Source organism: Tursiops truncatus, chromosome 9 (genome assembly GCF_011762595.2).
Source record: "Tursiops truncatus isolate mTurTru1 chromosome 9, mTurTru1.mat.Y, whole genome shotgun sequence".
Lineage (NCBI taxonomy): Eukaryota > Metazoa > Chordata > Mammalia > Artiodactyla > Delphinidae > Tursiops > Tursiops truncatus.
The window spans coordinates 100731337-100755949 of NC_047042.1; the positions used below are offsets into that span (position 1 = coordinate 100731337).

At 46.7% G+C, this 24613-nt stretch overlaps 1 protein-coding gene across 16 annotated transcripts in view; it reads left to right on the forward strand.

Annotated features, from left to right (window-relative positions):
• Window positions 1–24613, forward strand: part of ACTR3B (actin related protein 3B) — a 103145-nt gene that overhangs the window by 37357 nt on the left and 41175 nt on the right. For 5 of the 16 annotated variants that reach the window (XM_019930279.2, XM_019930283.2, XM_019930284.3 and 2 more), the window contains 8 exons: window positions 3460–3555; window positions 4412–4519; window positions 6343–6486; window positions 9092–9265; window positions 10730–10822; window positions 21230–21355; window positions 22271–22354; window positions 22878–23757. In XM_019930279.2, the coding sequence (XP_019785838.1) occupies window positions 3460–3555; window positions 4412–4519; window positions 6343–6486; window positions 9092–9265; window positions 10730–10822; window positions 21230–21355; window positions 22271–22354; window positions 22878–23273 (1221 nt within the window). In that variant the 3' untranslated portion in view covers window positions 23274–23757. The other 11 variants (XR_002175396.3, XR_004528218.2, XM_019930282.2 and 8 more) reach the window with 8 other exon arrangements.

Here is a 24613-nt window from a genome sequence, read left to right on the forward strand (position 1 = left end):
TTATTGTAAATCCTTTAAAAATTGTGATTAAAAACATATGAAATTTACTCCCTTAACCTTTTTTAAGTGTGTAGTTCAGAGTGTTACCTGTATTCTCATTGTTGTGTGACAGGTCTCTAGAACCTTCGCATCCTGCAGAACTGAAGCTCTGCCCATTGAACAGCTCCCTATTCCTCGCCCCCATACACCTTGATTTTTTATAAAAAAGTCGTTGATACAGAAGAACATTTAAGAATGTGTAAAGTGTGGAGATGCCTTTCTCTTTTCACTTAACTGTTTATCATAGAGATTGTTTCATACCAGCACGCAAAAAGCTCATCCTTTTTAATTGCTGCAAAGTGTAGCGTTTTATGGATGTGGCATAATTTGTTTAATCAGTTCCTAGTGATGGGCATTTAGGTTTTTTCTTTTTTAATATTTTATTTATTTATTTGGCTGTGCCGGGTCTTGGTTGCGGCATGTGGGCTCCTTAGTTGCAGCTTGCGGGCTCCTTAGTTGCGGCACACACGTGAGATCTAGTTCTCTGACTAGGGATCGAACCCGGGCTGCCTGCGTTGGGAGCATGGAGTCCTAATCACTGGACAACCAGGGAAGTCCCAAGGTTTTTTCTGATCTTGGAAGCAACGCCGACTTTGGACCTCTCTGAGGCACCTTGTTTTTTCTTGCCTAGAGAATGTAATTTGATTTTGTTTCATGGTCTTAGCTAAGAGACTTTAGTCTTTAGTGAGTTTCTCGCTGGTACTTGCTGATGATTTTAGTAACAGTAACTCACCACATGCTGTGTGCTGCCACGAGCACTTTATTTAGACTCCTGTGAGGTCAGTGCTCATTACACACTGAGACGGGAAATCGCTTTCTAGACTTAGTAAAATTGAAGGTGGGACAAGCTCTCCTTTTAACCGGGCTGGTGTGGCCTGCCACTGTGCGACAGGTGTGTGTGGCCTTAGTTCAGCTGTTCTACTATATGCTTTGCTTTCTGGTTTTAATATGTTTTATTTATGTATTAGTATTCTAAGACTTATTATTTATAAAAATAATTCATAATAATTCATTAAAACTATTTAATGTAACTACCTTTCTGTATATTTACCTGTGTTTGTTTAGGTGTGATACTTCCTACTGTGCTTAGTGATCAGGTTGGTACATTTCCACATTTTCTTACCTTTTCTTTCTTCCTCTGTCACCTGCTTTTGATGGATCATGTTACTAAAGTTATTCTGCTATTTACAACTTTAGGTTTACTGATGTCTCTGATACTCTATAAGAAGACAATTATCTTTTGATTCCATGGTACGAGGATATCAATGTCTATATTCTCTCCTTCCATCTATACCTCTCCTTCCATCTGTACCTCTCAACTTGATGCTGGTTCTGCTGTTTTAATTTATAATGTTTGCATTCTGTTCTATAGCTGTTATTCCCTGGAAAGAAGAATCTGTATTCCTACATCTTAAATGGATTAATTGCTCACTGTGAGTCTTTGGCCATACTTTCTGCATTCTTATCTTCTAATAGTTAATTCATGAAGGCTTCATAGGAACCAAATTCTCCCAAGTTCTTACATGTTTAAAGGTCCTTTGTTTTTGCAACATACTTGATTGGCAGTGTGGCCAGATGTAGAATTCTTGGGTCACACCTTCCTGCCCTGAAGACTCTGTAAGTGTGGCCCCATGTGTCCCAGTGCTACAAACGTATCTGTGTTGATGGCCAAGGCTGGCTGTACTTTTCCTTTCAGGGTGTTTTAGGTGCTCGAACTAAGCATAACAAAATCCCACAGGCTGAGTGGCTTACCCAGCAGACATTTGTTTTCTCACAGTTCTGGAGGCTTTAGGTCCGAGATCAGCGTGCTGTCAGGGTTGGTTTCTGGTGAGACCTTCCTTCCTGGTGTGCAGATGGCCGCCTTCCCGCTGTGTCCTCATGCGGTCTTTCCTCTGTGCGTGTGCGAGAGAGAGCTCTCTGGTGTCTCTTCCTTTTCTTACAAAGACATTGGTCCTCTCGAATTAGGGCTTCCCCCATGACCTCATTTAACCTTGATTACCTCCCCAGAGGCTTCGTCCCCAGATGCGGTCACACTGGGGGTTGGGCTTCAACTTAGGTATTTTGGGAGACACAGCTCAGTCTATAACAAAGGGTAATGTGGGAGTTTTTGCCAAAAGGTCCAGAGAATTTTTATTTATTCTTTCTTTCTTTCTTTCTTTCTTTGTTTTGCAGCTTAAATATGTGATGTATAACCATATTTATTGACATGGAAAAATGTTCACAACCTATTGCTGAATGACAAAAAAGCAGGTTTATTTATTCTTTTTATCTTTCTGTAATCCTGTTAATTTCCTCCTATTTGATAATGGTTATTATTTTAAAATAGATATTTGAATTTTTTGAAATGTCTTTATCATGATTTTCATCTGCTGTATTTTTACATTTTTCTGGGTACATGTTTTTTTGCCTGCCATTTGTTTTTCCTGTTACTTTCCCCTCTTCCCTCTCTTTTTCTTTCAGTGTCTTTATATGGCCTTTGGCTGGTTTCTTTGTGTTCTTTCCTCATGTTTGAATGAGGGGAATTCTTCCTGGACAGGGTGTGTGTGTGAGTTGAGGCCGGGCGGGGGAAGGTGTCTGGGTGAAGCTGCTTCTGCCCAGCTTTTTCTGCCTCGCAGCTGATGGCAAAGATGCTTCGTCTAACCTTGCGGCCTGTGCTCTGATGGCAGGTGGGGCTTGTGGAGGGAGGCTTCTCAGCTGTTCTGCTCAAACTGGTCTTTTTCCAAGCAAGGCTCACTGCTTTTCCTCCCTCTGGAGACCTGTGTAGCTTGCCTGGGGTCTGAAGTCACTGGTGTTCCCTCTTGGCATCCTCACTCGTCTTGGTGGGGTTATTACTACCCTTGGCAACTTGCTGCCGGGCTCTTCAGTTTCAGGGTGTTTGGCTGTTATGTTATTGAAGGTAGAGTTCACTTTTCTCTAACTTGTTCCTGTTTTGGGGTGGTTAATAAGAGCAGAAGTGTTCAGAGAGGGCTTTACTCTGCTGTGTCAAAGCTTTTTTTTTTTTTTTTTTTTTGTGGTACGTGGGCCTCTCACTGTTGTGGCCTCTCCCGTTGCGGAGCACAGGCTCCGGACGCACAGGCTCAGTGGCCATGGCTCACGGGCCCAGCCTCTCCGCGGCATGTGGGATCTTCCCGGACCGGGGCACGATCCCATGTCCCCTGCATTGGCAGGCGAATTCTCAACCACTGCGCCACCAGGGAAGCCCTGTGTCAAAGCTTTTAAGCCCCGCAGCCAAAGTTCTTTAAGACAATTTCTTTAAGTACAAATTTCTTTAGAGGATGCTCTGGGTGTGCGCTACCTGTCAAATCAGGAAGTTGTACAGCATCCTAATTATAACATGCTTTTAGGTTAACTTTTTTAAGATTCTGATATAGTTACATGAAATTTGGGTGAACACTAAATACAGTGAATGTTTTCTTACAGACAGAACCTCCACTGAACACACCAGAAAACAGAGAATATCTTGCAGAAATTATGTTTGAATCATTTAATGTACCAGGACTCTACATTGCAGTTCAGGTAAAAACAAAGTGATTTTTATGATTCCCAAATGACCTTAACTGTCTAATAGTGGAAGAAATGGTGATTCTCAAGGCCTCTGTTGTAAGATTGTGCTGTGCGTTCTTCCTTTTCCACACCGTACACACACACACCACGCCCACCCCATTCAGGTTTGAACTCAAACACTGTACAGACCATGTTCTGTGATTTATATCTTCATGTTTTTACTGCTGGTATAGAGCTTGTCCAGCTTTTGTCTTTTTACATGCTTTAGAATCTAATGTATTCTTCTCTGGATGACAAGATTGATATGATGGTTCTTTTTAAAACAAAACATATGTCTCTAGAGGGTTCCGCCTTTGGGATTTGGGCTCCTGTGGTTCCATGAGCTTGTAGGACTTCCTTTGAAGCTACTTGTTCTTAGTGTGGGGATTTTTGTTGGTTTTGGATGTCGTTATTTATCTGCCACCCTGTATAAGGGAATTGACTGGGATCTTGGGGAATAAATTTTTAAAAAGTATCTCCTAAAATGTCTTCTGCATATTCCAGTCCCTTCTAAGAAAAAGGAGAAGGAGTTGCATAGAAAATTAATTTGGGAGATAGCACAGGCTATTGCCTCTGGTGATTCTCTCCGGCTTTTCTTTGCAAAACTTTGATTTATTTTATTGAAAACTTGACCCCTCCAGATGAAGTATACAAAATTTGTGTGTTAGTTGTTCAATTTGGAATTTGAATTTTGGGGGGAAGATGGAGGATAGGGAAGGGAAAGAGTTACTCGTAAGAAAAGTCTTATTGATTGAACCTGAGAACAATCAGGTGCAGTCCTTGGGAAGAGTTTCCCCGAATGCTGATGGTCTCCGTGTCTTTGGTGCAGGCAGTGCTGGCCTTAGCAGCGTCTTGGACCTCGCGACAAGTGGGCGAACGTACGTTAACGGGGATCGTCATCGACAGTGGGGATGGGGTCACCCATGCTATCCCAGTGGTAAGCAGAGTGTTCAGTGCTTCACTTTCTGTAGGCCTCCCCCGACTGGAGGTAAGGGGACAGATTAAAGGAAAAAACCCTTCTGTAATTAAAATACCACTTTAGAAACCGTAACTGTACTTAGCAAAGGTAACAAGAGTCTTTAAACTCAGGTATGTGAGAAAGAAGAAGAAAACCAGTGTCTTCGGTGCTGGCAAGTTGGGATTCATGCTGGGAAATTTCTGCAATCAGGATGTCAGCAGTCATTCGGGGTCTCCAGGGCTCTGCTTGATCACCGGGGGTACATCACCAGGAGGGCCTTCCTGGCTTACGTTCTGAGCTGTCAGCTTGGGTATCAGTAGGTGTGGTGCACGACTGCTCTGAAGGATGAGCTCTGTGTTCTGTGACAAGATGTGGACGGCTTTACCCAGCTCATGCTTTAGAGAAATCGGTTCTTGTTTTTCAAAATTTATTTAAGAGCCAAGAAGGGGAGATTGTTCCTTTTGACTTGCAGAATGCTCTGCAGTGTCACTTTTTGGTTTTAATTTTCAAAATATTAGAGAAATTATTCCTAATTCAGGTTCAAGAGACAATGTCTATATTTTTCTTTCGGTCCAGTGGACTATTTAAATGAATTATTTGAAGTTTGCTTTCTTTTTTTTTGCGGTACGCGGGCCTCTCACTGTTGTGGTCTCTCCCGTTGCGGAGCACAGGCTCCGGACGCGCAGGCTCAGCGGCCATGGCTCGCGGGCCCAGCCGCTCCGCGGCATGTGGGATCTTCCCGGACCGGGGCACGAACCCGTGTCCCCTGCATCGGCAGGCGGACTCTCAACCACTGCACCACCAGGGAAGCCCCTGAAGTTTGCTTTTTTGAAGATGAATCGAAGCTGCCTGCAACGGGACACACAGTGGACAGTCAGACCTCCTCTTCCTTCTCATCTTCCTCCTCCAGGCCCCCTGCTCAGAGAGCCCTGTTACTAGTTATTTATGTATATTACAGGCATATTTTCTGCACATATGGGGGGTGTGTGTGTGTGTATACCTCCTTTTAAAAGGTGTGGGCCCTCGGGCCGAGCTGCGGGCGGTGGGCAAAGAGCTGTAGCTCCCTTCCTGGCGCTGGCAGGGGGCGGCCCAGCAAGAGGATCGCAGCTCCTCCCAGCGTGGTCTCACACGGCAGAGCATTTGGGTGAACTGGCCAGAATCACTCCTAACAAGTGCCGCTCTTTGTACAGTAAACGGGACCATTTACTGAGTACCTAACTGCTGGTCCCAAACAGCGCTGTGAGCTGGACTTACTCTGTTTCATGAATTCTGTATTATAAACCCCGTTTGCCCCATATTATGGATGAAGGAACTGAGGATGAAACATGTTGCCAGATGTGTCCACGGTCACTCAGCCCACAGACGTGGAACCGGATTGAGTCCAGGTTGTTAGAAGCCGTGTCCTGCCTGCTAACCAAATTGTTGACTTTTAAATACAGGTCCATTTATAGTCGTTTTAATGATTTTATAGATAAACTTCTTCCTTTCTGTTAGAGGAAGAAAAAAATGATGATCCATTGTTCTGACAAACGGCAGTACTTTTTGGAAATGAACCATTTCATGTGGTTTTTCTCTTCACATTCCTGACGAAGACATCATTTTGGTGGCTTACAGGGCATCTCCGGTTCTACTAACGGAATTGTGCCAGCGGTCGTTTGAAAAGACTTCCAGGCCTGAGCTGTGCACAGAGTGGGGACTCAGTAAATGCAGTGACGCGGGCGGGGCGGGAGACTGACTTAGCGCCCAGGGAGCCCTTCTCTCCTGGAGTCGCTCACAGACCGTCTGTCTCCTCTTCTTCCTAGGCAGAAGGGTATGTCATTGGGAGCTGCATCAAACACATCCCTATCGCAGGGAGAGATATTACGTATTTCATGCAACAGCTGCTGAGGGAGCGGGAGGTGGGGATTCCTCCGGAGCAGTCGCTGGAGACTGCCAAAGCCATCAAGGTAAGAGCAGGAGCAAATGGGGCTGGCTTGCGGGTGAGAGAGGTGTTGCCGAGACCCCCCGCCCTCACCTTCCTTTCTCCCCACTCCCCACGAATGTGGGTCTCGATCTGTTTATGCTTGTGGAGCTTCCAGCTACGCATGCGAACAGCCCGATCGCTGGGATTGAGCGCCCTACGCAGTACAGCATCGTTTCATTGGCGCCTGAGCAGGTAGAACCTTCAGTTAGCTGGACGTGTCTCCCACGTCTCCCTTCAAGTTCATTTCTAGAATAAGGAACAGGCAGCAGCAGCAGCGACCGTTAGGAATCCTGTGAGGTCAGCCAGTATTCACACTGGCTGACCTCCCAGTACCTGTAGTCTGTGGTTCTGTGCCCTGTGAATTACCGTTCAGAGTAATGCTGTTCTAGGGTGGGATCATAAAGCAGAATCCACATGTAGTTTCCAGACTGTAATTACCATGCCGGAAAAGTTACAGGAGGTTTTAAAATTAAATCCGTAAGAGTAGAAGAAAAATGGCTCATTGTTCCTTTTTAAAATGCCTGCTTGACCCGATCCATCAGTCTGGTCTTTGTACGACTCTGTATGTAGCAGTTGACAGACCCTGTTGAAAGGAGCTTTCTTTTCAGGTTGCAAAATTAGGACAAATTATTGTGTTTTTTTTAAGCCAAAATGCAAGAGATTCTTAGTAATACAAGCGTGATCTTCATATAGATGAGGAGCAAGGGTTTTGTTTGCTTCTGGAGAAGAATTTAAACGTGGGGACGACACATGGCCTTGAGCATACACTTAGCTTCTGAGCCGCAGGGGAGTCTAGCCTGTTCTCCTGCGCCCCCATCGCTGCTCCCTGGCTTCCTCGCACTAAGCACCCAGGACCGGGCTGGCTAAAAGGAAAGGAAGCATGGGGCGGGGGCGGGACTTCCGCGTTTCACCCGCCACTCCTGGTGAACAGAGGTGTTTTGAGCCCAGGCACACTGGCAGTGGTCAGGGCTCCTGTGAGGAGGGGCCTGCTGCCCCGTGTGCCCAGGACGGGAGCACCTCGAATGCCCAGCCAAGGCATCAGGGCCCGTCCTTTCCTTCTGGTGGGAAGGTTATAGAAGCAACATAAGACTTCCTTTTTAGAATAAAATATTTCCCCAACTTTCCCTCTTCCTCTCCTTGCCTTTCTTCAAGGAAAGAGATTTGGATCTCTGATCCAGGTTCCCTCACCACGCCCTCTTTCACAAATGGGACCCGACCCTCGGGGTGGACGTGGGGTGAGCAGAGCCCTGAGTGTGATGATCGGGAGGCATTTCCTTCACTTGCTGGCTCTCTGGGGTCCGGTTCTGGCCCTGAGCCCGGAGCTGGCCCAGTCCGGCCCTGACAGTGTGTCGCTCAGCAGTGAAGGTCGGGCGTGCGAGAGACTCCTTGTGTTCTCGCAGGTGAGCTGCCCCGACCCTGCTGTTCGTTCTCGCCTCACTTCTCTCTGTGATGGAGGAGATCCTGGAAAGGGTGGTTAGAGCCCCTGCATCCTGTCACTCCCAGGGTCACAGGTGGGCCTGAGGCTGGTGGGCTCTGGCACACACTGTCCTTGCAGTGGGAGTCCAGAACTTCGGGCTGACGGGGCTGCTCTCCGTCCAGCTTCAAGGAGGCGTTTCATGCCATCAGTTGAGCCAGCTGAGGTGCCCTAAGAAGTTGACCAGGCCTCTTGAGGCAACGTAACGTCTCTGTCTCCAGTCTGTAGATTTAAAGTCATGTGGACTGACTCGCTCTGTTGTCAGTGAGCAGGGTTGTGTAGCTTATAATTCGACAAAGTATATCAAGGATGGTATTAGGATCTGTTTCAGGGATTCTCAGGAACTTTAAACTTAGTATCATGAAAAGACCTTCAGAGGTCCTTCTAAAATGTGTACTGAGCTCCAGCTGTGTGCCTGGTGTTGGGCAAAGCCCACCTTGCCCACAGGCAGCTTGCTTTCAGAATCTGCCACCCAAGTGCCACCTGCTGCTCTGCTGAGGTTAGCTCTCAGGACAGATGAGAGCCTGCCGCCTTCTAGCGTGCTGTGTCACTTACTTACATATCACGGCTGTCACTTTACTCTCTTGACTTAGCCAGAGCGTATGCTCCAGTGGGCAGGGGTCTGTGTGTGTTTTGTTCACTTGCGCATCCCGTGTGCCTAGGCACTCAGTGAGTACTGTCGTGGAGCTGATGACCGTGCTGTGTCGGGCTGCACAGCAGGTTCACGACCCACCGGTGGGCCGTGGTAGGCATGGGGGTGAGATCCACCGCATTCATCGTGGGGAATGCGGTCTACTGGTGCAGGGTGGATGGCGGTGTGTGCCCGGCCAGGCGCTGTGTAGGGGCCCAGGAGGAATAAGGAAAGCGGAGAGGGATACCTTTAGACATCACTTCAGATGATATGCAGCAAAATTTGATAGGGTAAGGCTGAGGTTCATAGCCGAGCTGCAAAGGAAGCAGATTTACAAGTCCAGAGCATAGTCATGAAAAGTCTGTGAGGCTTGGCCTCACGTCCATACTGGAGTTGTGTGTGTGGGACTCATTTCAGGGTGTTTGATGCTGGGTACTTGTCAGAGGGCAGACTCTGGTGGCATCTCTGTGTGTGTGTCTGCAGGAGAAATACTGTTACATTTGCCCTGATATCGTCAAGGAATTTGCCAAGTATGATGTGGATCCTCAGAAGTGGATCAAACAGTACACGGGGATCAATGCAGTCAACCAGAAGAAGTTCATCATAGATGTTGGCTACGAAAGGTTCCTGGGCCCTGAGATTTTCTTTCACCCGGAGGTAAGACGTTAGCTTTTTGAGTGTGAGGTGTGGCACATGTGGAGCGATACTGCCACCTCACGTGTGTACGGAGAGTCCCCAGCGGGGTTTCCCGAGCAGCTCTCAGGCCGCCTGTCGTGAGGACGCTGGGATACACGCTGCACCCTCTGCAGCTCTTACAGCCCCTGTGCAGGTTGCCTGCTTGACTGATGCCCCTCTTTAGACTTGGTTCTCCGTTAGAGATAATGAGTGATTAGGGAGAAGCTTTAAGAGCAATAGAAGATAATGGAAATGAAATTAATCCATAGTAATATGAAAACTAGTTAATCCCGGGGACCGAATGCAATCTGCCTTTGTATGGGAGTAGAGTAACATGTAACCTTTCCATCCTCGGTGATGGTCCATCCTAGTTGCAGCTTTTAACCCCAGACAGTTGGTCCTGCTGTGTTCCCTGCTGCAAGTTAGTTAAAGCTTCTGTCTGAGGACTAACCTTTCCATTAGTTAGATGGGCTTTAGGAATTACAGATATCATCATTTTAACTATAGTCACAAAGAATTATTATTACTTTTGCAGAAGCAGTCATCAAGAGGCAACATTTTAAGGTTTAAATAAAGTGGATTTTATTTGTATTTTGGTATATTTTTCTGCCTAATTCAGTTTACATTTGATAGGTAGGTTACAAGCGGCTGCCTGTTTTTAGATGTGTATGACCATTTTGTATAGGGAAGTGGCACACAGTGTATGCCTCACTATAATCTGATAATCATGCCTTTGATATTACTGATTTAAAATAGACATAAAACCGAAAACGTCCAGTGAACAGCCGGTGAGCAACTGGATGTTACCTTCTTCCCCTTGAGTACGTTAAAGCTTTCCTTGATTTTTAAAGTGTATTTAAAGTTTTTTTAAGTTGAATTATTTATACTTTAACTTATTTAACTTACAGAATTGAATCCAAGACTGTTTACTCAGTGACATGATTGCTACCATATTGACTGTTTCATTTAAAAGCCACCCCCCCGCCCCGAACCCTCCCCAGGCTTCTAGCTCAGGTTCACAGTGTGATCTTTCATTGACTGTGTTTTTTTCTTATATCATGGCTAGTTTTATCATGATGTTAATATTCATAAGTGGTATACTTATTGTGTATTCGTGGCGTTTTCATTACATGTCACATACATCATGCACACGCGTTTCACACTCTGACAGCAGGATTCACCGTGTGTCCTAATGCAGAGCTGGTCTGTTTTTGCTACTCTTTGATGTTTTCCCCTTGCTGACCCCACACATGTCATCTCCTGAGGGCACGTGTCACCATCACCCCATGCACAGTCACTTGGGTTCTTCTGACATATGAACATTTGACGTAGTCATTCCAGTGTGATGGTTTTAACGGTATAGTACATTTTGTATTTGTTAGTTACTTTTTAAAAAGGTTATTGAGAGAAATGTGTAATGTTTCTTTTATATTTATGTGAAATCAGTTTGCCAACCCAGACTTTATGGAGTCCATCTCGGACGTTGTTGATGAAGTCATTCAGAGCTGCCCCATCGATGTCCGTCGTCCGCTGTATAAGGTATAAGCTTATACCTTATAGGGTAAGGTGCTCGGGTTCATTGCGCAGTTAAAGGCCCAGCATTCTTGGAATAATTGGTTCTTAACGTCAGTATGCAGATGTTCCTGTTTCACTCCTGTCTTACAGGATTTGTTAAAGGCCAGCATACTGGTGAAATATTTTTCTTGGAGTGGAGATGCCTTAAATGTTTGGAAATAGGACTCAGCTCACCAGAAGTGTTTAAGTATTCTCATGGCTTTATTCTTACCTGGCCAGCTGTATTTTAAACTGGACAATTTTAACCTTACGTATTGATGGAAAGATGAAGGGTATCCTTCCCCTCATGGTTTCCATGAATTCACTGGTCTCGCTTCATGCATATTTAAGTTTGTGCCAAATGTGCTGTTGCCAGGAAGAGGTCAGAGCCTGAAATGAAGCAGTCAGGTAGAAAATACTCATGTAATTTTCAGCCCTCAGCCTCTGCCCTGTCTTACCTTCTCAGCCCAGGGACTTGAGTTTAAAGAGGAGCGTATCAGGCTCAGGAGTGAGGGCTTAATAAATTTTGTTTCATCTACACAATGGGATACTACGCAGTCTTTAAAAAGAATGAGGTGAATCAGTGTAAACTGAAATGAAAAGATGTCTGTAGTATACATTGTTAAGTGAAAAAGCAAGTTGTAAAGTTTACACGTAGTATTACTTTATTTAAAAATATAGTTTGCATATATATATTGAAAAGGTTTTGAATGAATGCTAAACTCTTAAAGAAAATAACATATCTTTGGGGGTAGAAGATGCATAACTTTTACCTTCTACTTGTGTTTTAAGATTGAAATTTTAGAGTTAACAAATGTTATTCTTATTATTGGAAAACATTTTCCTATGTAGACAACTTTTTATGGGTGAAAACAAATTATAATTCTATTTTTATTGTTACATGTGCTTAATTAAACAGCTCTGTCCTCCAACAAAATGTGCAAGAAAGGGAAACTAGAGACAGGTGGGAGTATTAGTAAGTTTAGTAAAATACATGCCTTGCTCTCCCTACTTCTTAAATCTCACTTAACATCAGCTGTGTCTTCTTGTCCATGAAAGCAAGGAACAGGTGTGCACTCTTTAGTTTTTTTTTTTTGTGTGTGTGTGTTACGTGGGCCTCTCACTGTTGTGGCCTCTCCTGTTGCGGAGCACAGGCTCCGGATGCGCAGGCTCAGCGGCCATGGCTCATGGGCCCAGCCGCTCTGCGGCATGTGGGATCTTCCCAGGCCAGGGCACGAACCTGTGTCCCCTGCATCGGCAGGTGGACTCCCAACCACTGCGCCACCAGGGAAGCCCCACTCTTTAGTCTTTATTTCATCCTAATGGAAAAGAAACTTCTGCCAGCAGTTACAGATTGTTCATAGGTGAGATTTTTTCTCATCAGACAGTTTAGTTCACTTTCAGTACATTTACAGGAAGTAGAGATGGCCTTGTAACCTGGGCTCCTTGTTTAATAGATGATGGCCCTGAGCCCCAGAGATGGGAAAAGGAGGCAAAACTAGAGGGACCTGGGTCAAGTGGAGCAAACTGGTCTTGGACGTCTAAAAAAAATTATTGAGGTATAGTTGATGTACAATATTATGTAAGTTTTAGGTGTACAACCTAGTGATTTTCAATTTTTAAAGGCTATATTCCATTCCTAGTTGTTATAAAATATTGGCTATATTCCCTGTTTTTGTACAGTATATCCTTGTAGCCTGTTTATTTTATACATAGTAGTTTGTACTTCTTAATCCCCTACTCCTGTCTTGCCCCTCGCCCCTTCCCTCTCTCCACTGGTAACCATTAGTTTGTTCTGTATGTCTGTGAGTCTGCTTTGTTTTTGTTATGTTCACTGGTTTGTTTTCTTTTTAAGATTCCACATATAAGTGAGCTCATATAGTATTTGTCTTTCTCTGATTTGTTTCACTTAGCATAATACCCTCCAAGTCCATCCATGTTGCTGCAAATGGCAACATTTCATTCTTATTTATGGCTGAGTAATATTCCCTTGTGTATGTGTGTATGTATGTATATGTGTGTGTGTATATATATATATATATATATATATATATACACACACACCACATTTTTCTTTATCCATTCATCTGTTGATGGTCGCTTAGGTTGCTTCCATATCTTGGCAATTGTAAGTAATGCTGCTATGAACTTAGGGGTGCATATATCTTTTTGAGTTAAGTGTTTTCTTTTTTTTTTTTTTTTTTTTTTTTTTGCGGTACGCGGGCCTCTCACTGCTGTGGCCTCTCCCGTTGTGGAGCACAGGCTCCGGACGCGCAGGCTCAGCAGCCGACTCACAGGAGCAGCCGCTCCGCAGCATGTGGGATCTTCCCGGACCGGGGCACGAACCCGCATCGGCAGGCAGACTCCCAACCACCGCGCCACCAGGGGAGCCCCAAGTGTTTTCATTTTTTTTGGATAAATACCCAGAAGTGGAATTGCTAGATCATTAGGTAGTTCTATTTTTAGCTTTTCGAGAAACCTCCATACTGTTCTCCATAGTGGCTGCACCAATTTACATTCCCACCAACAGTGCACAAGGGTTCCATTTTCTCCACACCCTCTCCAGCATTTGTTTTTGTGGTATTTTTGATGATAGCCATTCTGACAGGTGTGAGGTGACAGCTCATTGTGGTTTTAATTTGCATTTCTCTGATGATTAACGGTGTTGAGAAACTTTTCACGTGCCTTTTGGCCATCTGTATGTCTTCTTTGGGAAAACGTCTGTTCAGATCCTCTGCCCATTTTTTGATTGGGTCGTTTGTTTTTTCTCATGTTGAGTTGTATGAGCTGTTTATATATTTTGGATATTAACCCCTTATCAGTCGTATCATTTGCAAATATTTTCTCCCATTCAATCGGTTGTCTTTTCGTTTTATTGATGGTTTCCTTTGCTGTGCAAACGTTTTAAGTTTAATTAGGTCCCATTTGTTTATTTTTGCTTTTATTTTCTTTGCTTTAGGAGACGGATCCAAAAAATATTGCTATGATTTATGTCAAAGAGTGCTCTGCCTGTGTTTTCTTCTAGAAGTTTTATGGCCTCTGGTCTTACATTTAGGTCTTTAACCCATTTTGAGTTGGTTTTTGTACATGGGATTAGAGAGTGTTATAATTTCATTCTTTTATGTGTAGCTGTCCGACAGACAGTTGAGTTTTGAGAGGGGTTAAGCTCCGGGTAGGATCACTTAGCTAAGTGGCAGGGTTGGATTTTGAGTCCACTTGCCACACCTTTGAAAACTTGTGCTTTTTCCACCACATCACACTGAAGATTATGTAAAATGTGGCAGGAAGACGATTCCTCAAAGAGGGAAACCCTGTCTCGACTGCTTCACCCCCTGGAAAAGTCATTTCTTCCCTGAGGTGTTCGAGGGCTTTCTGCTTGGCCCTGGTTGCCTGGCCCTGCCCCGCCGGCCGTGTTAGTGCTTCTGTGCGGGACCTTGGCCGAGTTACGGTAGGCTTGCGAGTGGTTTAGGATCTCAGTAGACTTGGTGGGGGGCTGACTGGGGGTGGGCCGTGTTTTTCTCCTTTGTTGGGCTCTGTACCCCGTGGGGAAGGAGGGACACAGCGGGGCCCGGTCTGCGCTGCCACCCAGCAGGTGAGAAGCTAGCCCTGGCGTCTCGGTGCTCGCAGCACACGTTCACTTGTGTGTTCACGGACTGTCCCCTGTGAGGCGGCTCCCCTGGAGTGTCACGCTGGTGGTCACCCCTGCGTGGGAGCCGGCTGGCAGGCACCTGGCTCCCGCCTGTGGCCCGTCGCTGCCACGTGGCCCAGCCACACTGCCAGCCCTGGGCGTGGGGAGGGTGAGGACTGTCTGCTGGCACCTCCGCCACGGCCACCACGAAAGGGACTTGTTTCCAGAACAAACGGCTTGATGAGTGAATGCAGGTGTAACATCGAAGCCTAAACATGCCCTTTCCTGCGTGCTTGCCTGCTGGGTAATAATGGCTGTCCTCATGCTTTTCCCCGTGGTGGTTTTAGACCAGGGGTTGGCCAGCTCTTTCTGCAAAGGGCCAGATGGTAAGTATTTTCAGCTTTGTGGGCCATTCGGTCTGTGTTGCTGCCAGAGAACAAGTGAGTGACCAGGAGGGTCTGTGTTCCCAGGAACTTTGTATGTGAAAACAGGCGTTGGGGATGTAGGTGGGAAGCGCGATTCTCACACTTTCCGGCTCAGGCCTCACGCACTCATTCGCTGACGGCAGCCAGGGCTGCTGTTGGGAAAGTCTCCTCTCACCGCAGGGCCCTGTGGCCCCCGCTGGCCACTGCTCTGCCCCCTCGTGTCCAGAGGCTGTCACCGCGTGTTCCGGGCTCCGGGGGCAGCATCCCGGGCGGGCGGCCTTGTTCTTCGGATTCACTGTGAACTTTTGGTCCCGCTTTCCTCCTCCCCCTCCAGAGTTTAGCCGTGAGCTTGCTGTGGAAAGAACCTTCCACCGCGACATCTGTGTTCATGAAATGCACAGATGTACAGTTTGTGGGATTTTGAAAGTAATTAGAGACATACTACATACAAGTGCTTCTGCAGAGCACGTGGGCGTCTCGCTCTGGAGAGCTGTGTTCACGTGTCTTTAGGTAGCACGTCTTTCCTCTCCAGTCTTACCGTTACTTTGTCATTCCCTCCTCTGTTACCGATGTTTCTTCCTACCTGCTGGGCCCCCTTTTGTCAGTGTCCCAGACACGTGCCGTGGGGCTTAAAAAGTACTCAGTAACCACTAAAGAAGTAGGAAGCAGGTTCGTACCCGAAGAAACTCATGATTGCCCACGGGAAGCAGCCCGTCTGCTGTGCCCTGCTGGATTCCGTGCTCGGGCAAGGTGCCCCTCCAGGAGGCTGGTTTCCTGACTCCTGCCTCGGTGCACTGTCCCTGCAGTGCCCACAGGCTCAGACGGGCGGCCGAGGTGGCCGAACCAGCCAGAGGGGAAGCCACAGGCCCCGCGGGAAGGGCTCTGCTTCTCAGCCTCAGAGGAAGGGGTCTCCCCGTTGCCTCACCTTCTCCCAAAGGCGCTGTCTGGACCAGTCGGGCCTGGACCTCTTATGTTTCCCAGGCTCAGTCTTGGGAACTGTAGGTGGAGCTGCTTACGGAGAAGCGGGCAGGAGGAAGCACCCGAGACCTTCTTGGTCCTGAGTTAACACCTTCCTCAGGCTGGTGCACAAGGGAAAGAAGTCGGTGGAGAATGAAATGTGACTTTGAAAATTTAGAATCTTCAAAAACGTAAAACAGTTATTTTGGACAAAAGGAGTTATAATCTAATTTCTATTTCAGTCTGGCCTGTAGATCAGAAGGGTATTCACATGCCCCCTTTTTCTGTTCAGTCTCTAAGTATGATGGAGGTCGGGTCTGGAGGGGACTCGTGTGTGAGAGCCAAGTCTGGGAGGCCTGTGATTTCCCCACGAAGCCAAGTCATTGCAAGCAGCAGGTGCTGCTTGAAACAAGACGTTTTCGGCCCTGGCTGTCCATGGGCGTCACCCCAGCAGCATTAAAATATACTGATGTCTGGGTCCCACCCCCAGAGATTCTGATGTAACTGTTTTGGGCATCCGGATTTTAAAAGCTTCTCAGATGATTTTAATGTGCAGCTAAATTGAGAACCACTGTTAGCAACTAGTTCGCTCTGGGGTTAGTCAGCGTTTAGTAGCTTTCATGCTTTACTCGAGGGCAAAGCCAATTTTGAGTTGCTTTGTAATGCAGCTGGGTCTCTACTAAATACAAGACACTATTGTTGTTAACTTAGAGGATTTAAGTATGTATGAGAGATGGATCTTGTCTTGAAGAGCTTATAAAAACGCTAAAAATAATACCGAAATAATTCTCACGGGAACCACCGCAAGCTAAATGTCGTTTATTGAGGTGTCACGGAAAGTTAATGAGAGGGGCTCAAGGAGGGCTTGGAGAAGGTGGCAGGGAGCTGGTCTGAGGGCTCGGCCTGCAGAGATGAGGTGGGGGTGCAAGCCACTTGGCATAGGTGGGAGCGCAGGCGCAGGGCAGAGGCTGCAGAACCCTGCTCCGGGTGGAGCCCAGAGTGGTACTGAAGGTGGTGGGCACCAAGTCCAGGAGGGAGAGCAGGGCTGGCAAATAAATATTTTTAGACCTGCTTTGGCAGTGGGCTGGGGGTTGTTAAAACATCTCATTCGTTGTGTTGTCAAGCAGACGTGACTGCATCTTGATGTGGTTCAAGGAATTATTTTTCTGGAACAGATTGCTTGAATTGGGTTCTATGTAAGTATGTTAATACCTTTTAAATCGGAGGAGCTATTGCAAAGTGAGTTATATATGTATTTTTATTCTTAATGGTGAACGAGTTGAAATATCTTTAATACTTGAGAGAGCGAAATACACGTTTTAAGACGTTATTGGTTTGTTCAACCCTTTTCACAGTAGGCCTTCTATTCAGGTGAGATTCCCAAGTGCAGTGTGACGTGTGAGCAGATGAGCGGGTGGTTTGGGGCCAGGTGGTGGACAGAGCAGGCCCAGGGCTTGCTGGTCCAGCCCCAGCTCCACGCGCACCCCCGTAGTTGATGCTTCCTGCCCAGGTGTCCAGGAATGGCAGGATCCGTGTGCTGCTGGGGAGGGAAGAGTGATGTCACAGCTGAGCACTGACCTGCCAGGTGGAGAGGAACTTCCAGAGGCTTATTGTTATGAGAGAGTGAGGAGGGGCCGATGGTGACTGTTTTGACACCGTTTTGACAACATTGAGCAAATGTGCACTGAGCCTCCAAGGAGGGCCCGGCCTCACGTGGGCACCAGGATAGACCCTGACGGGAGTGTGTCGGGCTTGAGGCCAGCGCCTCATTCTTGCGCCCAGGGCCTCTGGCTCCTTGGAAGAGGCCCAATCCGCGTTAGGGAGGACGCTCTTAGCGTTGACCACATCTGCAAAGTACCTTCACAGCGACACCGAGGTTGCCGTGTGGGTCAGTCATTGGGTGCTGTGGCCAGACCAAGCTGACACACAGAGTTAACCATCCAAGAAGCCAGGAAGGAGCAGTCGAAGAGAGAAGAGAAAGAACACTCTGGGAGTCAAGGGGAGACAGCTGCCATCAGCCGTGTCAGGTGACGCTCAGAGGTCACGCAGGACGAGGGTCGAGGTGAGGATGCGGGCAGAGGCCAGGTTACAGCAGCTGAGGGGAGAAGAGGAGTAACTGGGGGAGGAGACATGCAGGTAATTCTCGGAAGACATTTGTCGTCGGTTGTTACGTCTCCTACGGTCAGGCAGCCATTTCGAGCCAGCTTGGAGTTGGATTTCCTCTAGGACAGGGCGGGGCATCATACGGCCCATCTTTGAGAAGTAAGTTTGTTCAAGCTTTGCTGGGATTGCAGTCTTTGGGTTCCGTCTAAGAGTAAAAAAGCTCTTGTGCCGTCCAGTGCTTAAGAATCCGTGTTGCAACGCAGGGGACGCCGGTTCGATCCCTGGTTGGGGACTAAGATCCTACATGCCGTGGGGCAACTAAGCCCTCGCGCCGCAACTACTGAGCCCATGCGCCACAACTAGAGAGCCCGCGTGCCACAACTAAGACCTAACGTGGCCAAAAATAAATATTTAAAAAAAAGTTTCAGAAGTGCTGTAACAGAGTAAGTTGCATGCTTCCCTAAAAAGCTGTGAATTTTTTTATTTTAAAAAAAGCTCTTGTCCCTAAAGAGGTATAAGCCTTTCAAAATTTCCACGTAGGGGTGGTTGCCGGGAGAGTTGTCATCTTAACCTGTAGCGAGTGGTGGGGGTGGAGACTTCGCTGTGAGCATCTTACTTTGTGCCTCTGGTTAACGGAGGAATAGCATGGTGGGTAGGGGCACGGCGTGTCTGTCAGACAGGATAAGAGTACGAATAGAGTCTCCAGCACAGAATATACTTAGCGTCACAGGACTGGCAGTTTTTGTTATTTTTAATACTATATAAGGTATTGAACGAGCTTATTATTAACATAGACTTTGTCTTTCTGGCTTAAACGTCAGGTGGCTAACAGGCTGTGTGTAGTGTTCATGATGATGTGTGCTAGGATGTTCTTTACTAGCATAAAGACAGGGCCCTTGCTTTTGTAGAGGTAGTTTACGATTGAGGCTTTTATTTGGCATCATGGGATAAACAGTTACGCAGCAGAGTAAGCTGCAGTCTGTAGAAGAACCCAGTCCACACGGTGGTCTGGGTAAGCAGATGGCACAAGCCGCACTGAGTGAGGAGGTGCTGTGCAAATTGGGCTCCGCGGCCTTTCAGCAGGTCAGCGGACAGCACCATAAAACACCGTCTTAGTGTAGGAAACGTAGACTCTACAGGTGAGAGAGGATGATCGTTTCTGGCTTAAAATGCATTTAGAAAATTTGAGAAGTGCCAAAGTCTTTAGGAAAGAAAACAGTAACCACTGACTTTATAAAAACGACTGAACTTTTCCCAAAGTGGTTGTATCATTCATACTTCCACCAGCGATGTGCAAGAGTTTCATTTGTTTGTATTTTAACCTAAACTTGGTGTGTAATGGATTTGGTTTGTATGATCCTGATTACAAATGCTGTTGCCTCTCTTTTCACGTACTTATCGGTCATGTGTGCATCTTCTTTTGTGAAATGTCTGCTTGAATCTTTTGCCCATTTTTCAATTGGCTTGTTTATATTATTATTGAGTTGTAAGAGTTCTTTTTATATTCTGGATATAAGTCCTTTGTTAGACGTATGTATTGCAGATACTTTTTCCTAGTCTGTGGCTTGTCTTTTCATTTCCTTAGTGGTATCTTTTGAAGAACAGAAGTTTTCATTTTATAAAGTTCAATTTATCAGTTTTTATTTTTTATGGTTCACGCTTTTTATGTTCGATCAAAGACATCTTTGCCTACATCATAGTCATGAAGACTTTAAGAAAATATTTTCTTCTAGAAGCTCTGTAAGTTTTAGCCCTTGCATTTAAATCTGTGATCCATATTGAGTTAAATTGTGTGTGTGAAGTAAGGCAAGTAAGCAAATGTTCATTTCTCCTCTGTGGATATTAATTATTCAGCATCATTTGTTGCAAAGACTATTCTTTTCCTGTTGTAGTATCTTGGCTACTTTGTCTAAAATCATCTGACCACGTATACACAGTGTATACACGGCACCTTTTTTTTTAAATTTTTATTTATTTATTTTTGGCTGTGTTGGGTCTTCGTTTCTGTGCGAGGGCTTTCTCTAGTTGCGGCAAGTGGGGACCACTCTTCATCGCGGCGCGCGGGCCTCTCACTGTCACGGCCTCTCCCTTTGTGGAGCACAGGCTCCAGATGCACAGTCTCAGTAGTTGTGGCTCATGGGCTTAGTTGCTCCGTGGCATGTGGGATCTTCCCAGACCAGGGCTCAAATCCGTGTCCCCTGCATTGGCAGGCAGATTCTTAACCACTGCACCACCAGGGAAGCCCCACAGCACCGTTTTTATTGTTGTGTGAATGAATGAAAAAATGAATCTTATGTGTTACACCTTTGAAAGCAATGCAATGCTTCTGATCTTAATGAACAATCGTTTTCATACCCTGGTGAGTTAATTTTTAAATTAAAAAATCCATTACAGAGATATGAGAAGTAATTGCAGCAACTGACCCAAGACTGTATCCTGGACTGGAGAGAAAAATGCTAGAAAGAGTGCTAGCAGTGCATGTGACAGAATTGGAAGAGCAGGATGGATTTAGATAAAGTTTTTTTATCAATATAATTTATGAAGTCGAGAATTGAACTGTGAGGCTTATTCTAAGATATGATGCCCAGAATATCAAGAACGCTTTTAAATGGTGATTCTCAGTAGCAAACAGATACACAGTTTATGTGAAGGTGTTAGCAGGTGAAGAGACCTGTCTCTTCAAGAAGGTGGGGATCAGAATGCCCTTGTTTTACTCTAGTAAGGTTGCCACCTGACCTGTCTGGGACTTGGTCCTGGTTCTCTCAGCTCCTGGCCAGGTCGAGGAGGAATGTCGGTGAGCAGGGGTGACCCCTGAGAGCAGCATGGGTTGGTGGCCCCTTGACCCTGATAGGAGCCGAACCGTCTCCTGTTGTTTCTGAGCGATTTCTCCACGGGTGACCGGGTGCAGCAGTGATTATTCGTGATGTTGATCCTGGGGCAGGATGTTGTCTGAAAGATCTAGATTTGCAGTTTGTCAAGAGAAAACGGGGAGGGGTGTTGGTAGAAGATGGCCCTTTGAGAAATGGAACAGGCAGTGTGTTTTCACTTGGTTATAATTGAGGACGAGCACCAAGAGAAAGAATTTGTGACACAGGAAGAAAAGTACAGTTTATACTTTCTCGATAGCATTAGCTCTGCTTCGGTGATCATCTTTTCACATAGATTGAAGTGTGTTATTCAAACAAGCGACTGGGCGCGTGGGGTGTGTCGTGGGCAGGTCACTAGGCCAGCGTGGGCGGGTGATTTCATGCAAGGAAACCTCTGCTTTGTGTCTTTTAGAATGTCGTTCTTTCGGGGGGCTCGACGATGTTCAGGGACTTTGGACGTCGCCTGCAGAGAGACTTAAAAAGGGTGGTGGACGCCAGACTGAGACTCAGCGAGGAGCTCAGTGGCGGCAGAATAAAGGTGAGGCCCCTCGCCAGCACAGGCCGGCGGGCGTGCCCGTCTGGGCAGCGAGGGAGAAGTGCAAGTTGCAGCCACTCTCAGCCACCGTGTGAAGTGACTTCAGAGGTTTGTCACCTGGACTCACCCCAGGTGTGCGGTCAGGGCGGGTACGGACCTCGTGAGGCAGCTGCGCAGCTTTACACTGCCCACCGGCCCACGCACGCCAGCAGTTTCCTTTGTGTAAGAGGTCAGGCGTGGAGTGTAATGACCAGCATCCCAAGGAGATGGGTCAGTTCACAGTGAGGAACTTTGACGTCCTTTGGGAACATTCTCATTAAACTCAGATAACTAACACGAGCAGGGCATTCATGCTGTGTTCCTCCAAGATAATAATTCTTGACTAGCTGGTGAATTTACTCAGTTTACCCAAGCAAGCTTGGGCTTTGGTGTGGGGTGAATGGGAGCTAACCTGTGTGTCCTCACCTAGTGGGATCACACTGTTGGCAAAGTGTAATTTTTATAGTATTTTTGGGACACTTAGTGTTATTTGGAATTCTCTCTAAATGCTACAACATCTAATTTGTTTAGTTAAAAAAAAGCAGTTGGGTTATTTGCTTGGATATTTTACTTTTTAAAGTGCCTTTAGATAGAGGTAACCTGCCCTGACTTGTGTGCTTTGTTCTTTTCACCTCCTGGGGCCGGGCGGGGGTGGGGGGTGGGAGGGGGCTGGGGGCTGGGGGCCAGGTGGATTTGGCAGCAGGAGCGGCTGAGAACCTTCCTTTTAGGGCGGAGTGCAGAGGTGCTTGAACCTGAGGGCAGGGCTTGCGGGATGGGAGGAGGCCCTCAGAGTGGAGCCCCGTCCAGTAGGTGGAAGGGCGTCAGGGTGTGGAAGGGCATCTGCACAGGTGAGTCAGCACACATCACTTCCCCTTCCAGCCCAAGCCCGTGGAGGTCCAGGTGATAACACATCATATGCAGCGCTATGCGGTGTGGTTCGGAGGCTCGATGCTGGCCTCAACTGTAAGTCCTTTTCTAGATTGTGCTGTCTTTTCATCTCTGTGTTCTCTGCTGAGTTTGAATAAATACTGTCTTTTGGAGGTTAAATTATGTGTGTTCTAATTGTGTGTGGCTCTAAACAGCCGCACGTTTAATTCGGAGATAGAAGAAATAACTTTAATGACCATTTAAACTGCACAGCTAATTCGTAGGCATCCTTGCCAATTAGGGGTTACAGAGAATATGGATAAGAGAATCCAAAAATAACCTAAAACATCTTGCATTAATCATTAGTTCCAGTGACTTTTCCGAGTAATTACTACTTTCTTGCCTCAAATTTGGGACTAGCTAACAAACTGCTGATTTAGGGCGAGCACGTAGTTGTTCCTAAATAGAAGCTGAATAAGTTTGGAAAAAATGGCATAAGCTCCTGCTTTGAAGAGGTCAGAATCTGTGACAGAGGCCATCGGGGAGAGGATGGAGGTTTGGGGTGAGGAGAGTTTCTCATTTGCTTGGTCGTTGACTTGGTTTCATTTCCCTTCTGGAGCATTTATGCTCCTTCTGCTGGTTGCCTCTCGCAGCCGGAGTTCTTCCAGGTCTGTCACACCAAGAAGGGCTACGAGGAGTACGGCCCCAGTATCTGCCGCCACAACCCCGTCTTTGGAGTCATGTCTTAGTGGCGGCTTTGACACCGCCCTTCCAGTGGTGTCGCGGCAGGTGCGCAAGTGTCCTTCAGACCCGGAGGAGACCGGCTCCTGTACATAGCGCGCGTGCCGTGGTGCCGGGCAGCCCAGCAAAGCCATCTCCGCGCCCAGCCTCCCCCCGCCCCCCCGCCCTGCTCTCCTCTCCACCCGAGCTTCGAGTCCACAGATCCAATTCTGGAGGAATTCAGCTGCGACTCTCAGATTTGTTACGGAAAACCCTAGAACACGGCGCAAAATAGCTCCCCACCCAGGGCCGAGTATGGGGCTCTCAACCCTTTTCCTCCCAGACTATTTTTGTAAATAAAATGTTATAAACTTGAAATACAAATTGATGTTTATATTTCCTATCATTTTGTATTTTATGGTATTTGGTACAACTGGCTGATCCCGAGCACGCGTAGATGTCCATGTCATGGAGTGTTGTCATAAAACGTTTCTAATTGTGAGGCATGTTCTGATGTGTGTGTAGGCAAACAAAATAAAGCAGAGCACACTTTTCTGGTCACGTGTTTGCTAGGAAGTGGTTACGCTTTATTGGAGGATGGGGAGGTTAAACACTAAGCAGTGTTGTGTGACAATTAGTATAGACAACGTATCCTTTCATTTTCTTGTTTGAACTTTCTGGAATTGTTTTATAGAAGATGCCGGTTTGCTGTTGGTGAGTGTTCGATGAAATACTGCCTTGCACCATTGTAATAAAAGCAGTTAGACTCTTTATAAAGATCTCCTCTTGTGCTGTAGTGGTCTTTTGGTTTTCCCCTTTGTGCCTGAACTTCTTTCAAAGAATACTGAAATTTGTTTCACGTCTGTGGAGGCTCTGATGATTGACACCAAGTTTTGGGGAGGAAGTTTCCTGAAGTGATGTGGATTGCCTGTTCTGCAGTGACCATTCGGCCGCCGAAAGTGGTGTGGATGGGCCTGTGAGCGTCGGGGGCCGGGTGGAGGGACGCGCCTCGTGGTTCCCACCGCCCCTTCCTGGGAATTCAGAATTCATGGCTTTAAGCTTTGAGTAGCTACTCTGACATCTGCTGAGTGGATTGCTGGCTTGAAAGGTAATTTCCTAAATTAGGAGATTTAGTTTTACCCCATTCTTCATATAATACTTAGGTTACTTTTTAAACTGTTATTTATGGTATTTCTTCAAGGTCATGAAGTATGTTTTATTCTCTGAAAATTTGCCTTTGTAAAAAAACATTTGGTTTTACTTTTTTTTTTTTTTTTTGGCGGTACGCGGGCCTCTCACTGTTGTGGCCTCTCCCGTGGCTCTGGACACGCAGGCTCAGCGGCCATGGCTCACGGGCCCAGCTGCTCCGCGGCATGTGGGATCTTCCCGGACCGGGGCACGAACCTGTGTCCCCTGCATCGGCAGGCGGACTCTCAACCACTGCGCCACCAGGGAAGCCCGGTTTTACTTTTTAAGGTTAAGAAGTTTGGGGTGATACAGGAATCTTTCCGCTCAGTGTTGTGAAGTCGGTTTTCCCGGGCCGTAGGCAGGCCCTGCCACTTGCACCTGATGCTCAGCAGCCCTGGGCCCTCCAGCTCCGCAGTGGAGAGTCTCAGGCCACTTGGTTCTTCCTTT